This window comes from Mustela lutreola, chromosome 1 (genome assembly GCF_030435805.1).
Source record: "Mustela lutreola isolate mMusLut2 chromosome 1, mMusLut2.pri, whole genome shotgun sequence".
Lineage (NCBI taxonomy): Eukaryota > Metazoa > Chordata > Mammalia > Carnivora > Mustelidae > Mustela > Mustela lutreola.
The window spans coordinates 229,000,836-229,015,497 of NC_081290.1; the positions used below are offsets into that span (position 1 = coordinate 229,000,836).

The 14,662-nt window shown below is 53.8% G+C and overlaps 1 protein-coding gene across 1 annotated transcript in view; it reads left to right on the plus strand.

Moving 5' to 3' along the window:
- The window catches only part of LOC131832805 (guanylate cyclase D-like), a 36,498-nt gene extending 23,889 nt beyond the window's left edge, over nucleotides 1–12,609 (plus strand). Inside the window, exons 16-20 of the mRNA XM_059176133.1 lie at nucleotides 4,787–4,961; nucleotides 5,979–6,077; nucleotides 6,916–7,010; nucleotides 8,316–8,401; nucleotides 12,256–12,609. Of these exons, the coding sequence (XP_059032116.1) occupies nucleotides 4,787–4,961; nucleotides 5,979–6,077; nucleotides 6,916–7,010; nucleotides 8,316–8,401; nucleotides 12,256–12,364 (564 nt within the window). The 3' untranslated portion in view covers nucleotides 12,365–12,609. The remainder of the gene's footprint in view (nucleotides 1–4,786; nucleotides 4,962–5,978; nucleotides 6,078–6,915; nucleotides 7,011–8,315; nucleotides 8,402–12,255) is intronic.
- Nucleotides 12,610–14,662: the final 2,053 nt, after the last annotated feature.

Below are 14,662 nucleotides of genomic sequence, written 5' to 3' on the forward strand. Positions count from 1 at the left end.
CCTCCAGACAGGCAGGGACAGGGGAGGGCCAGGCCCTGGGGAAGAAACCAGGATGGGCAAGAGGCCTGGGCAGGAAGTTTCAGAAGCGGTCTGCTGATAGCACTATGTACTGTATCCCAGGAGCAATAATTGCCAATACTTACTGAGTGCTTACTCTTTACAGGACTCTAGTCTGAGTGCTTTTTATGTACTAATCCATTTAACTATCCTAACAATCTGTGAGGTAGGTAATGGTGCCCTCATGTAGAGAGGAGGAAATGGGTGTTTAAGGGATGTATCTAATTACAAATTTCCAATGGGATGTGGAGCTGAGAGTTGAACTTGGACATTCTGATCCCAAGAACCCCCTCCAGGGGGCTCACCATCCTCATGTCATGGAAAACCTCAGGAAAAAGCCACAGGTTCGTAGTGGCCCACAAAACCCTCCAGGAACTGGCCCTACCTACCTCCCTAATGGTATCCCTGGCCATGCCACACAGACCTCTGCATTCCTCACATGTGCTTTGCTCTCAGGGCCACCAGGCCTTTGCACATGTGGTTGTCTCCTCCTCAGACCCTGCTTTCCCTCCTCCTTACCTGGCTCCCTCCTACTCCTCCATCCCGTTTCAGGTTAGCCTCCTTCCCTTCCCAGACATGGTTAGGAGCTCCTGGGCGGTGCTCTTATGACTACCCCCGGACAGCACAGCCACACTTCATGGTTCTAAATTGCTCTGTCTCCAGTGCTTGGCAATGTCCAGCACACCATAGATCCTTCGGAAATAGATACGGACTGAGTGAGGAGCTCGCTGAAGCGCAGAGAGGAAAGTGACTTGCCCAAGGTCACACAGCCGGCAGGTGGTAGAGCCAGGAATCTGCCATGCCTACCACCACTTCCAGGCTCTGTCCACACTGAGCCTCAGACAACTGAGCCACCAACATTCCAAGGACGCAGTTTCCCTCCAGCTCCCCATTCAAGAGCCCGCACTCCTTCCCCAGCCTCAGGTTCGGAGGTCTTGTCTCTCACGCTGGCCGAGTTTCCCTCTTGCTTCCAGAGCCGCGCTGGCCCCATGGGCCCCAGGAAAAGATTCCTCATCTCTCATCTCATCTTGCTGAGACCCGCAGCTTTGATGTGCCCTGAGTCACCCCTGGCTTGTCTCTTCCTCTCCTGCTAATCTTTTCTCACACATGTGTCCCTCCCAGCTCTGAATCATGCTTTCTGGTCTCCTCTGAACTCTGGCCAAGAGGTCTGCATCTTTCTGGCAGAATGAAATGAAATAAAACAAGGCCCGCGCACCCCTCCAGATGTGGGGAAACAGGCAGCCTGTTCCTGACGATGTGCGAGTGCTTCTCTCATCACTCCCGCCATTCGCCTCGGTTTCCCCTCCGTCCCCAGCAGGATCTGGTTACTGCTCTTTAATCCAGACTGGGTTGGGAGGCAGCCAGGCGATCATTTCCCGGTTCCGTGGGGGTCTGAGACTCCCTGCCAGCGCACACTGAATGAACACTTTGTGGACATGGCTCCAATGTGGAGCCCACGTGGGCTGCCGGAGTGGAGAGGACTTACTCCAGCCGCTCAGCCCCAGCGGGTGAGACTGGCCTTGGCTATGCTGCCAAGAGATCCTGGGCAAATCGCTTGACCTCTCTGAGTCTCGCACTCCCATTTGTAAAACAGAGGTGAAGTGCATGTGGCTTATGATGGTTTTGCCCATCAAGCCATGTGAGAGGAAGTGCTATGGTTCCTCTATTCACCAGCTCGATGCCGATGCCGCTGAGCACCACCACGAGGGGGTGCTGAGGCCTCCCTCTATAAGCACAGAACAGGGCAAGGGTCAGGGGTGGGGCCCAGAGCTAGGTAAACATCTACAGAGGACTGGCCCAACCTGGGGACTACCACAGGGGATTTCATGAGTCCTTGTAATGGCCTGCAGAGGCCATTATCCCTTCAGATGTAACCCAAGTTCAGAGAGGTAAGTAACTAGCCTAAGGTCACACAGCAAGTCAGTGGTGGAGTTGGATTTCACGTCCGTGTTTGCTAGTGTGGAATCCTTTGCCCTCACTTCTCCTCTGGCTCCGTCCTCCCATCTGCAAAAGGACCGCACCTATGTATACCCTTGCTTGCAGCTGAGTGCCGACGATCATAGGAGTCTTTGAGTGATCGTCATCATGGGTTCAAGGTCCTAGAGAGTGGGACCTTTCTGTCCCTGGAGTTGTAGGGGTGATTATTAGTGACACCAAACTCTCCCAGCTCAGGTGGAAGGCAGACAGAAGGCTGGAGGTCAGTGTAACAGCTTAGAGAAACCACCATGCCCCTCTCCGCCAGTCTGGACCTTAGGCAACACAACCGAGGCAGTGCTGGGTCCCCAGAGCAGGCGTACTGTCCCTGAGTTGCAGCTGTACGCTTGGTGGCTAGAAGTGGGGCCTACGAGCTATAGGTCTCTGGGGCTGCCTCTGGGAGGCCGGTCTGACCTACACGCACATGCTGACTGTGTGCAGGGCAGTAGCAGAGGAAAACCCCACACAGCAGGCACACTCCCCGAAATAGAGAGGGAAAGGGCCCGAACCCAGGGTATCAAGAGGCAGCACAGCATATAGGCTCTGGAGCTGGACTGACCAAGTTCAAATCTGTACTATGTGATGTTGGCAAGTGACTTAAATCTCTGACTCACTGTTCCCCTGTAAAATGGTAGAATTCTTGCCATGGACGGTCTAATGCATTGATATTTTTGAAGGGTTTGGAATAGCATCTGGCATGTCATAGCTGCTCTCCAAGGACTCGAGCATTTAGTCCTTCTTCCAACCTTGCCAGGCAGACCAAGGGTCCTCTCTCCTGTGGGAAGAAGTGGGTGGACAGAGGGATAGCCAGGGCTCACTCATAACTTTCCCTCCCAGGGCATGAGGTGGGAGGTCTTTCTCGTCTCTGGAAATGTATGAAGAGGGGAGTAGCCATGCCCTTGACCCCTGCCACATTCACCGCCAGCCCACCAGGGCTGGGTGGACGTCAGCAGGTGATGTGGAGGGGAGGCGGAGCTCCCAGCCCCGAGCAGGGAAACAGGTGACCTGGAAGATCTTACGGACTGGACGAAGTGGCAGCTGGGCTGAGGGTGGGCTTGGATCTCAGCAAACAGGGACTGAGAGAGAACATTTGAGGCAGAAAGGCCAGGCCATCAAGCAAGCACTGAGGGTCTCTGCAGACCGCAGGAAGGTTCCTATTGATGGAAGCATGGGCAACCAGGAGCAACGGTTAGGAATTGTCCGGAAATTCTGCAAATCATGGGAATCCCTAACTGCCAGCCCACTGGGAGCAAATTTAAGTATCTAAATAGAATGTGGCATGATTAGGGCAGACCACTGCCTGGTGTTGGGGTAGAGAGAGCCTGGGTGAGGGAGAAACAAAGGTAGTTGGGCAGGGTCCATAGCAAATGTGGGAGAGAGTTAATGAATTACAGCGCCCCCTAGGGGCAGGGGACGTATTATTATTATTATTGCCCACCAAGGTGCTGAGGGAGAGCAGATGTGGGGGGCCAGAAGGACAGCTCTGCTCCCCAGGTCCCGACATGCCAGCATTTGCTCACTGCAGAAGACGCAGTGCAGGAGCTGGAGAGGGAAAGACTTGGTGGAGGGGCAGCCTAGCTAGGGGCAGAGCAGAAGGCCACAGTACACATCTGTGTCTAAATCAGAGTTACTTGGAGGAGGAAGCAGCCACCTCTAGAAGAGGGACTTTCCTATCAAGAGGTGCAAGTAGGCCAGGCCAGGCATCGAGGAAGAAGGTGGGTGGACTTTAAAGCGCCTCCAAGTTCTGGGATCCTGGGATTCTTTCATCTCCCACACCATCAGCCAAGGAAGTGATGATGGTGGTGGTGGTAGAGACAGAGATGTCCATCCATTGAGCAGCTCTAATAAGCCTTGTTCCTTTAAAACAATTTTTTTGGGGGGCGGGGTGCCTGGGTGGTTCAGTTGATTAAGCGTCTGCCTTTGGTGCGGGTCATGATCTCAGGGTCTGGGATCGAGCCCCACACCTGTCAAGCAGGGAACCTGCTTCTCACTTCTCCTTTGCAGCTCCCCACAGCTTGTGCTCTCTCTCTCAGATAAGTAAAATCTTTTTTAAAAAATTATCTTAGGTCCCATACAGTGTAATATTAGTTTCAGGTGTAGAATTTAGTAATTCAACAGTTATGTTCAACACCTGGTGCTCATCACAGGTGCCCTCCTTGCTCCCCATCCCCTGTCTCATCCATCCCTCCCCCACCTCCCTTCTGCTAACCAGAGCCTAGTTCTTTCAATACTCTATCTTTAACGTGCATTCCACCTTAGAGGAAACTGAGGCTTGCATAAGTGAAGTGGTCCGTCCAAGGTAAATGGCAGAGCAGTATTGGACCCACATCTATATGATTCCCAAACCTACATTTTTTTCTAGTACACCTTGGAAGACAGACCAGGGGTACTTATTTTCCAAAGCCCTCCAGGGTGCATCCAATATGCACATGCTCCTCTCCAATATGCACATGCTCCTCTCCAAATGTCACCTTGCATTGTGCAGACAGGGGTGCCCAGGTCTTGCCGCTAAGGAGGGTGGGTGGGGAGGAACCACAGAGGCACCATCAACTGCAATTCAGACCAAGGTGATTATGAAGTGTGCAGATCTGACTGTTGCTAGGGCACCTGGAATGGAGGTCCTGACAGAGACAACACCGTTGGGCTGGAGACTTGAAGGGTGGGTCAGGGCTCCCCAAGAAGGGTCTTGTGCGGGCTCTGGGACAGTCCAGCAGGGCAGGCTCTTGCACTGGGGTGTGAAGGCTGTGGCTTCTAGGTGGAGACCATCGGGGATGCCTACATGGTGGCCTCAGGCCTGCCGCGGCGCAACGGGAGTCGGCACGCGGCTGAGATTGCCAACATGTCCCTGGATATCCTCAGCTCTGTGAGAGGTTTCCGCATGAAGCATGCACCCGACGTGCCCATTTACATCCGCGCTGGCCTTCACTCCGGTACAAATGGGGGGCCGTGGGGGTGACGGGCTAGGGGGCATGGGCTGGTGTGCTTCTGGGATTCTGCGATTCTAAAGTTCTGGGACAGAAAATTTGGCATTCCTCTTTTTCTTCTGTTATTTGAAGGTTCTGAGATGTTTTAAGTCAAAGAATCTGTGATGCTCAATTTCATTCATATATATAAATACATACACACACACACACATACACACACACACACACACACACACACACATTGTCTCAGCCTCTGTCAGAGTCATCTGAGGCCATCCAGAGGAGCTGAGAGTCTGATGGAAGAGGCAGGACAGACACCTTCTGTGATTATGCAAGCAATAAAATGTTCGCTCGGATGGATCTAGGAGAGACCACAGGGTCTCTAACACCTACTTCTCAGGCCCCCACCCCTTCCTCCCTCTATGGTTTCCCCTGTAGGATAAAGTCCAAATTCCTGACACCCCCCTCCATAGTCTCCCAGGCCCTTTGCTATTCCGTCCAACCTCAACTCCCATTATTTCCCACTTGGCCCTCCAACCACACCCAGCTGCTGCCGCTTCCCATAGACACGTGGACTCTGTCTCTGTGCCTTGGCATCTGCCATTCCCTGCCCACTCATTCTCTTGTCCTCCAAGACACAGCTCACGCACTACCTCCTGTGCTGGATCCTCTGTGCTGGATCAGACCACTCTCTCTGGGCTGGCACAGCTCTGATCCTTCCATCTGACAATACTGATCACAGCTTACACAACCCCCCACCCCGCCCAACCAGGCTGGGAGCTCCCCAGGAACAAAAACTGGCTCTGACTTATCTGTATTCCCCTACCCCCTGGCACAGATACCATCTCCTCTCTGGGTATGGTCGGAGATTCCATAGAGCTTCATCTTCACCCCCAGCTGGAGCCCAGGAAGTGGGGTAGAGACAGTAGGGCTGGGGGTGGTGGGGGGAAGGGCAAGACTGTGATGGGAACCTCTTTTGGGTCTAGGACTTCCAGGAATTCACTGGGTACATTTGAGTTTCAGGACCCTGTGTGGCGGGGGTCGTCGGTCTCACCATGCCCCGGTACTGCCTCTTTGGTGATACTGTTAACACTGCATCCCGGATGGAGTCCACAGGGCTGCGTGAGTGTTGGATATTTCTGTCTTGCCTGAGTGAGGACTCTGAACAACCTTTGCAGCCTGGCTGTTTGAAACAGAGCTTAGTAACCAAACCACCACCTGGTGGCAGCGTACCTTAGTTGTCAGTGAAACAACTCTATGGAGATAATGTATTTCACTGGATCTTTTAACTTTCCATGGGGATTTTGTGATGATCTCATAAGAGAAGACAATGACTTGAGAGGCAGGAAGCCTGGATCCTAGCCCAAATCTGTCACTGCCTTGCTTGATATCCTCGAGGAAAATACTCTTCCTCTAGGTCTTGGTTTCCACGTCTTTACAAGGAGGAGATCCCTCTCAATTTTTAAATGCCATTTTAGGCCCTTGTTGACAGGAGAAGCCACTCTGATGGCTTGGTTAGAGCAGGTGCAAAAGTTGGAGTCCTAGGACCTCAGCCTTTGGCTGTAGAAGTCACGTGTTCCCTAATGTCATTTGGTACACATCCTGAATGACTAGATATGTGGGCCCTAGTGGGGAGTCCTGCTCTTAAAATAAAAATAACTGCTTATCTGCTCTGACTCAGCTTTTACAAACTTCCCTGTAAGTGAAAATTATGTTCCTAGGGGTTCTGACTTCATCTTAAGTTCCTCTAAGCCCTCAGTCTATGGAGTTTGCTTTTCCTCAAGGCCTCTATTTTAGTGACCAACAGGCTACCAGAGGGACATAAAGGTCAGGTGAAGGGTGTCGTCTAAATCATAATTTTACATTACTGGCTAGAACTGGGCCTGTTACTGGTCTTGATGATATTCCCGAACACTAGGGATGCTGCTTCCAGGTGGTGACTTGTGACCTTTCTTGTCAGCATACAGAATTCACGTCAGCAGAAGCACAGTCCAGACACTGCTCAGCCTGGACGAAGGCTACAGAATTGACATCAGAGGCCAGACTGAGCTAAAGGTAAGGGAACTTTCTTTCCTGGAATTGATGGACCCCCCCACCCCCACCACCATTCCAGTTTCTGTGGGCAGCAGGCAAGATTCTTACTCATTTGACTGACATAGAAGGAAATGCCTGTCTGTAGTTGAGGATGGAGCTGATCACCATTGTCCCAGCAATCATGAAAGAAGGATCAATGTTCCCATTTTATAGTTGAGGAAATGAAATTTGGCGAAGTGATGCGTCTGCAGTCAGGTAGGTGGCATCCCACGGCTGATGGCTCTAAGGCCCACGCTTTCTCCATAATATCCTCAGGTTCCTACTCATCCCTCAGGACCCTAGAGCACATCTCACCTCCCATGGAAGCCTGCCCCGACCCGGGGACACCCAGCTTCCCTTTCCCCGGCTGTGGCTAGCCTGCCTTCTCTGTGCACCCACCCTTCCCACGACCGCACTCTGCTGCTGCAGGGGTGATACCAGGGGATCCCTGCCCACGAGCACCTCTGCATTCTTTTTTGAAATGTTAACATTCAATAAATATAATGCTTTAGTTTTCCCACGAGTGAGTGACTTTTCTTTCTACCCTACTTCCTTGGGTACAGTCAGGGGCTGGTGGTAAGACCAGGACGGCCTAGACATTTAAAGGCCCAGAACCATGACAGGAGCCTAGAAATTGTGTGCTCCGTGGAACTGACTTCATCCCACTGTGAAATGTCACAGCAGGAGGGTGCAGCAAATTGTCCATGGTCACACAGCCTGTGAGGGCTGGCATGTGTGCAATCCTTTGCTCTGGAGGTTATGGAAGCATGAGCTAGAATAAGGCTTGTTTGCGGGGTGGGCATGAGATGTCCTGAGGAACAGAGGATTCTGATGCTGGAGGGAAATGCAGAGAGGGGTCGGGGAGGGCGGCCCACCAATCAGACCTTCTTCAAGATGGCCTGGGGGCTCCACAGGGCAATACCCATCCCTGGACCCAGAGCCCCTAATGCCTCCTCTACTCCTAAGTTCCAGGCAGCCGTACCCCTATCCCAGTCAAGGGGTCCTGCAACAGTTGGGGAAAATCACAGATTGTAGCATCTTGGGATCTTAGCATGCCAGATCTGCTGGTCATAGAATTCATGATTTATTATTATTCAGTTACTTCTCTAACAGAACAACAACTCATGAGGTATTGAGGAACAGACAGGTGAAGTAAGTTGGCCCAAATCACACAGCTAGCCGGGGAAGGAGCCAGGATTTGGACCCAGACAGTCTGGCAGAGGCTGTGCCCTTTCCTCTGGCCTTGCCTGAGAAGCTGTGCTCAATCCCCTTTCCTCTCTCCTCCAGGGGAAGGGCGTAGAGGAGACCTACTGGCTGGTGGGGAAGGCAGGCTTCCCCGGGGCCCTCCCCACACCTCTGGACATCAAACCTGGGTGAGTAAGAGGAATTTCCCCCAAAGCTCAGCCTCTTTTGTTTGAAGTTGGGTTTGTTCTTTTTCTGATTATAAGAGTATCACCTGCCCAATGTAGAAAACTGGGAAAATACAGAGTTCTTTAGCGATGAAGGAGTCCCCTGTTCCCACTGCGGAGAGAGGGCCTATTGCTGCCACGTGGGTTGTGGCTGAGGTCTCTGCCTGGCTGGTCTTTCATTCTGCATTGGGTCAGAGCCCGTCACAGAGACACCTCCCTCGCGACGGCGTCGATTCTGCCCTGCGGAGCTGCGGCAACCTCGCTCTTGCGGCCGCGCATGCGCAGTCTTCCCTTCCTGAGCCAGGTCCCCGTGACGCGCTGATAACAAGTGACGGGGCGTTTGTCGCCGTTCAGACTATTTCTGCAGATGAGGAATTTATAGATCAAAGGACACGCACGCTTTAGAGCGCTGGTGCCTGCCTGGTAGTTTGGCTCTTCCCTTTGTCGTCTGTCCTGTGTGACCCTGTGTCCTTCCCCGAGGGATACAGGCCGGTTGCTGGAGGGAGGGAAAGCTGTTCTGCTGCGATGTGTTCTTCTCAAGCAGCAGACAGTCCAGTCCACAGAGGGCCCAGAGCAGAGTGGCCGGGTGTCGCCAGTGGCCAAAAATGACAGTTTCCTAGAGATGAGAAGGTCCTGGGGTCCACAGGCTCATTGCAGTTGTGGAGGCTGAGCTCCACTAGAGTTTTCTGTCATCAGAACTTCTGACTGGTTCTCCTCAACTCTTCCAGGGCACCCCCCCACCACCCACCCAAGGCTGCTCCCTCTTGAAGACAGGAAGTGTGCAGGATACACATGGGCTTCCGGGGAAAAGACTAGCCTGACTGGTGGGGTAGGGACTATGGGCAGGGAGCTGCTCACAGAGGTCATTTCCTCTCCATCTGCCATCTGGGGGCTCCAAGGGCATCTCAAGTGCCTCCCCCTGACACAGAGTGGGGTCCAGCCCAGCAGGGCCAGTGAAGGGCGGCGGGCCCACACCAGTGTACAGGCCAGGTTGTAGGACACACAGGGCTCCCTTTTTATAAGGCCACTCCAGCCTCCTGGGTGCAGAAACAGCTTCTGCTCTCAGAAAGGCCTCCACGCAGCCCAGAGTCCTCCTGCTTCACAGTGTCTGTGGGGACACTTTGCTGGGGCAGCCATGTGGGGTGAGGAACACAGGTGGCCCCGGGGTCTTTCCCGGGGCTGAGAGCCACAGCACCTTGGCTCACCCATCTGCAGGAGAACAGCTATGGCCCTTTGTGTCCCTTCCTTGTCCACCAAGGTCCTCTGCTCCAGCCCGCCTCTGTTGCCCCTCCAAGAGCAGGCCTCGGTCTCCCAGCCTTCCAGGTCCCACCCCCACAGGATGCCGCACTTCTCAGAAGGCCTGTCAGCTCATGGTGACTTCACTTCCTCACCCACCACTCCCTGCCCAGCCCCCGCAGTCTGACTTTCACCCTCACGCACGCAGAAGATTCCATGCAGGTCACTGATGACCTCCATCCGTGTCTCTAGATCTGCGGGCCAGTTTTGGTTCTCAACCCGACCCACAGCTGGAGCAGCATTTCCCCTTTGCCCTCCCTCTTCCCAGAAATATGCCCCAGTCCTCCCAGCTGGGCTCCTTCCTCTCCAACTCACCCTCCTCAGGCTCCACGTCAGCCAGCCCCATGCCTCTCCCCTGAAATGCGGGGATTCCCTTCTCACCCAGACGCTGATGATGTCTATCATGCGCCTCGGCCTGACCTCCCCTCCAGAGCTCCGAGCTATGGAGCGCTCATTGTCCCTCAACAGATCCTTTCGGGAGCTCCACTTGGCAGCCTGGTCCTCCTCCAGGGCTCTCTCCTCGTGGGTGGCCTCACCGTCCTCCGTCTGAAAGGTAGAGGATGCCGTCCAGGAGTCCCCCAGTGGCTCCTCTCCCACCCCCTGAGGGCTCCACCTGGGCACCTGTCTCCTGCCCTCTGCAGGGATGCCTCACCACTCCCCTATCCACTGTGCCTCTCAACCCAGCACCTGGCAGCCCCAGCGAGGTCTGAAGGACAACACGAACACGATCCATAGGAAAGTCCCACAGTTAACACCCTCTGGGTCTCCCTATTACTCTGAGGCTCAAGCCCAAACTCTTCCCTCCTGCCCTGGAGGCCTGCTCCTTGGGGCCTGGGCCAGCCCCTGGACTGGCCACCTTCCACTGCACACCACCAGCTTGGGACCTCCTTGCTGTTACCTTAAAACACCCTGAACGTCTTTCTGACTCAGAGCCTCTGTGCCTGCTATCCAGGTGCCCTGGCCCATTCCCGTCCTGTCCCCAGGGCCTCAGCTCTGACACCGCTCCTTTGGTAGGCCGCTCTGATGCCATGCACTAAAGGAAACCCTGCTGTCACCTCCTTCCCATCTCCCAGCATTGCATCCCCACAGCACTTGCTGCTTCCTGACGCTTCTTTTTGAGTTCTTTATGGAACTTTCCCCTGCTTACATAAGCTCCAGGAGATCTGGCTGGCGGATACACCACAGGTCTTTCAGTGCCAGGAGCCCAGGGAAGGGGGGCTCGCAAGCTCCTGCTGGCTCCCATCAGGCCCTGGCCCACCCCATCGGAGGAGCGGGAATAGCAGGTCTGGCAACCATTTGTCATCCCGAGCTTGTCAGCTGATGACTTTTCCACTCCCGGATGGAAACTTTAGAAAGTGCCAGAAACGTTTTCATCTTCTTGGCTCAGGGAGGAGAGAGAGCTGAGATGAGTCGCAGGGAGTTCTACCTGACTTGGGAGCCTCCCAGGCCTTCAGGCAGGCAGGGGGGAATCAACACCCACCTCACCCACGGGCTCTGTCCTAGCACGTGGACACACGTGGGCCCACAAACGTAAGTGTGCCTACATGTGTGCACACCCACATTACCTCCGTCGTGGGCATCAGATACACGCATGCATGGAAAGGCCACCACGTGCCCCTCTGCTTGTCTGGAGATGAGATCACAGACAGACCAGCAGATACGCACACACCCCCGCACGCACGTGTGTGCACACGCACACCCAAAATCTCTACAGGAAGAGCTTAGGGGGACTTGTCTTGGAGTTGTGGCTATAAGGCAGTTATGAAATTTGAAGTTTTTACTTGCAGTATATGCTATAACATTATTTTCTTTTAAGTCAAGTTTTCTAAAGATGCTTTTATCCTCCCTTTCTGTATTTACCATACCTGCGGAAGTTATTAATCGTTATTTATTTGGGGATGTTTGGGGAAGCTGGTGAAGATCAGAGGAAGGGGACACAACCAAAACAGCAGGGCTCGCAGAAGTGCCTTCCATCTCATGTCACAGAAACACTCCACGGAATGCTCCCTTCTCTTCCTTCTACCTCTGCCAGTTGGGCTCAAAAGTGTCCCCTGCCAGGTTGATGTGAGGCCCTGGCTGTCACTCAGAGCCTTGCTCTCTTCTCCAAGCAAAGGCCATAACCCTAACCCACCCTCCTCCAGGCATATAAGGGAAGCAAATAAGAAAATGAAGGTGTGTGCAGGCGGGGGGCCAGGGTCCCTATCCCAGATATGCCTCGTACTCCAAGAACCCCTCAGCCCACAGCATTCTGACTTCCTGGCAACCATCTGGAGCAGGGGATGGACGTGGAGCCTGCTCCCCACCTCCTGGGAGGCTGCTGGACATGAAGCTGTGCATGCACACGAGTCTATGACATTGCCCCTCTCCGAGCCTGGTCTGGGGATGCCCATGGTGGGGCTGCCACAAGAAGCAGAACAAGCCCAAGAAGCAGAAGGGGCTCCTCGCGAGCACCTGGGGGCTCAAAATGTCCACCCCTATTCTGGGTGGTGGTCTTATTATTCTTGTTTCTCCTTTTCTCCTAGAGATCCCTGGCAGGACCTCATCAACCAAGAAATCAGGGTGGCCTTTGGCAAAGCACGCCAGAGCATGGCCAGACCCGGGAGCTCGGGGAAAGCCTTCGCTGGGCCCTAAGTAGGAGGACAGAGTGGAGCAGGGTCCTGTGCCAGTCCAGAAACTCTTTGTCTAGATACCCCTCAATCCTCTCCCTGCTCTAGTCTCCACAAAGAATTATCTAGAATTCTCTCGCTGAGCAACCGGGCAGCCATCAGGGTCCTCGTTACTAAATGCCCTAGAGCGATATTAATTGATGCATTCCAGTATGAATCCTGTGGGTAAACTTGCCCCTTGACACAAAAACAATAAAAATAGAATTATTCCCTCCCTTTCAGGCAGTGCTTTGTTCCTGACTAATCGTTTTGACTCTGAGAGCTTGTTATCACAGGGCTCATTATTCCTCACATCCAGAACACTGTTCCCACTGGAAGGCTGAAGTGCCTGCGTCCAGAGGCTGGAGGCCATGTACCCCAGGGGCACAGCTTTCACAGGGGAAAGCACGATGGAGTTAGAGCCAGGCAGATGAGAGCCCCCGAATGAGAGGGACTGCCTCCTGACGGCACTTCACGTTTCCAAAACTGTTGGTCCTCTCTAAAATGGCTGTTGATGAGGCCATGTAAGCCCTATTTATGAAACCCTGTAAGTGCGCTGCTTCCTTCCCTGCCTCTCCCATCCTAACCAGCCTCACCCTCTGGGTATCTGTGAGCACTGTGCAGGGAGTCCAGGTCTCAGGCTTTCAGGATGTCGGGGAAGGAAGAGTAGTGGAGTGATAATTCCTTAGTTCTTAGGAAAATGAGACTTCTGTCTTACAGGGGGGAAAAAAAAAGCAAACAAATCCACAACCCACTCATTAAACTGGCTTCTAACATCAAAGCATACTCACCAAAGCCCCTGGGCTGATTTCAGAGTGGGCAGACAGAAGCAAGTGGAATTCATTTCCCTGACTGGGGGCAGAGGGCCAGGGGGCAGGTTCAGCCCTAAACAAACTTGCCCTTCTTCAAAAGAGCCCTTGGGAAACAGAGCTGGCACTACACGGAACTGGGGGTCATTGGAAAAATGTCCCAGTGGGTGGGTGCACTCACAGATGCTAGGTTGCGTGTGTGTGCGTGTGTGCATGTGTGCCTGCACTGGAGCAAGAGAGAGGAAATGTGAGAGGCCCATGGATGTTGTGTGTATGGAGCCAGGAACAGCTGTGTGGTGGAAAGTGCTAGACTTAGCTTTGCGAGACGCCACTGCCGTTCCTGACCTTGCATGACTTTGGGCCTAACCTTTTTACTCCGGACTTTCCGGAAATGCTGAACGGGGCTGCTTACCCTCTGCTCCCTTGAGAGAGAGCACTGTGGACACAGCACATCAGGCCAAGCAAGGCCGTGGAGGTGCTGAGGAGGGAGGACCTGCACATCCCCATCGGTGGGACATATCCATGGCTTTGGGTGGGACCATGTCTGTGCCCGTGGTAGAGCCAAGGGGGTGATGGGGACAAAAGCGTGGCCCTGTTTCCTCCACTGAACTCTATGGCCCACATTCTGCCTGTGGATCTTCTCTCCTCATCTGTGGAAGGGATGTGGGGTCGAGGTGACTACGAGGTCCCTCTGGGCATGAGTCTCTGTGAGACCCCTGTGGGAGGCAGACCCAGGAGACCAGAATTCCAAGCAAGAGCCAGCTTTCCTATGGCATCCCAGACCCCAGTCTCTCCATGCCCCGGGTTCCTCACCATAGGGCAGTAACCAGGCCCCTGCCCTGCCTGCCTTATAGGGCTGCTGTTGGGTCAAAGGTGGCAACAGCTGTGAAGGCATGCTGTCACCTGAGGGAGGCCTCAGGGCGCACATGCGTATGAACAGACCTATATGGCTCTGTGTACATTATGTGTCCATAGGTGTGTGTCTGGGAGCAGTGGCCGATCTCCATATATTCGTGTCTGTGTCCATTTGTGGTATGTGTCCAAGTGCATGCCTTGTACACATATGGGTTGTATGTCAGACTATGCCTGGACCCAGCCATGGGTCTTCCTGCTCTTGGACCCTCCAGTGTAGGGAGAGTAGGACTTGTCCGTCTAGCCACCCCCTGAGCTGCCCATGTTGAGAAGGGCAGAGGCAGCTCTGTTCTCAGAGGTCCCTCTCAGACCCCACACCGGGCCCTTGCCTTTCCTCAACCTTCCCTCATCAGCTGGAGACAAGATCATGGAGGACGAAGGCCCACTTTCTAGATGAGGAAACAGAGGCTCGGAGGGGTGAAGTGATCGTCCATGCCAGCCTTTTTCTGCCTTCTGATTGGATATGGTTACACAGTGTGACAAAAGGCCAGAGAAAGAGCAGTGGTCCCTGGAAAGCTCTAGAGGGGGCATCCGCAGGGGGCACACGGCTTTCCTGTGAATGA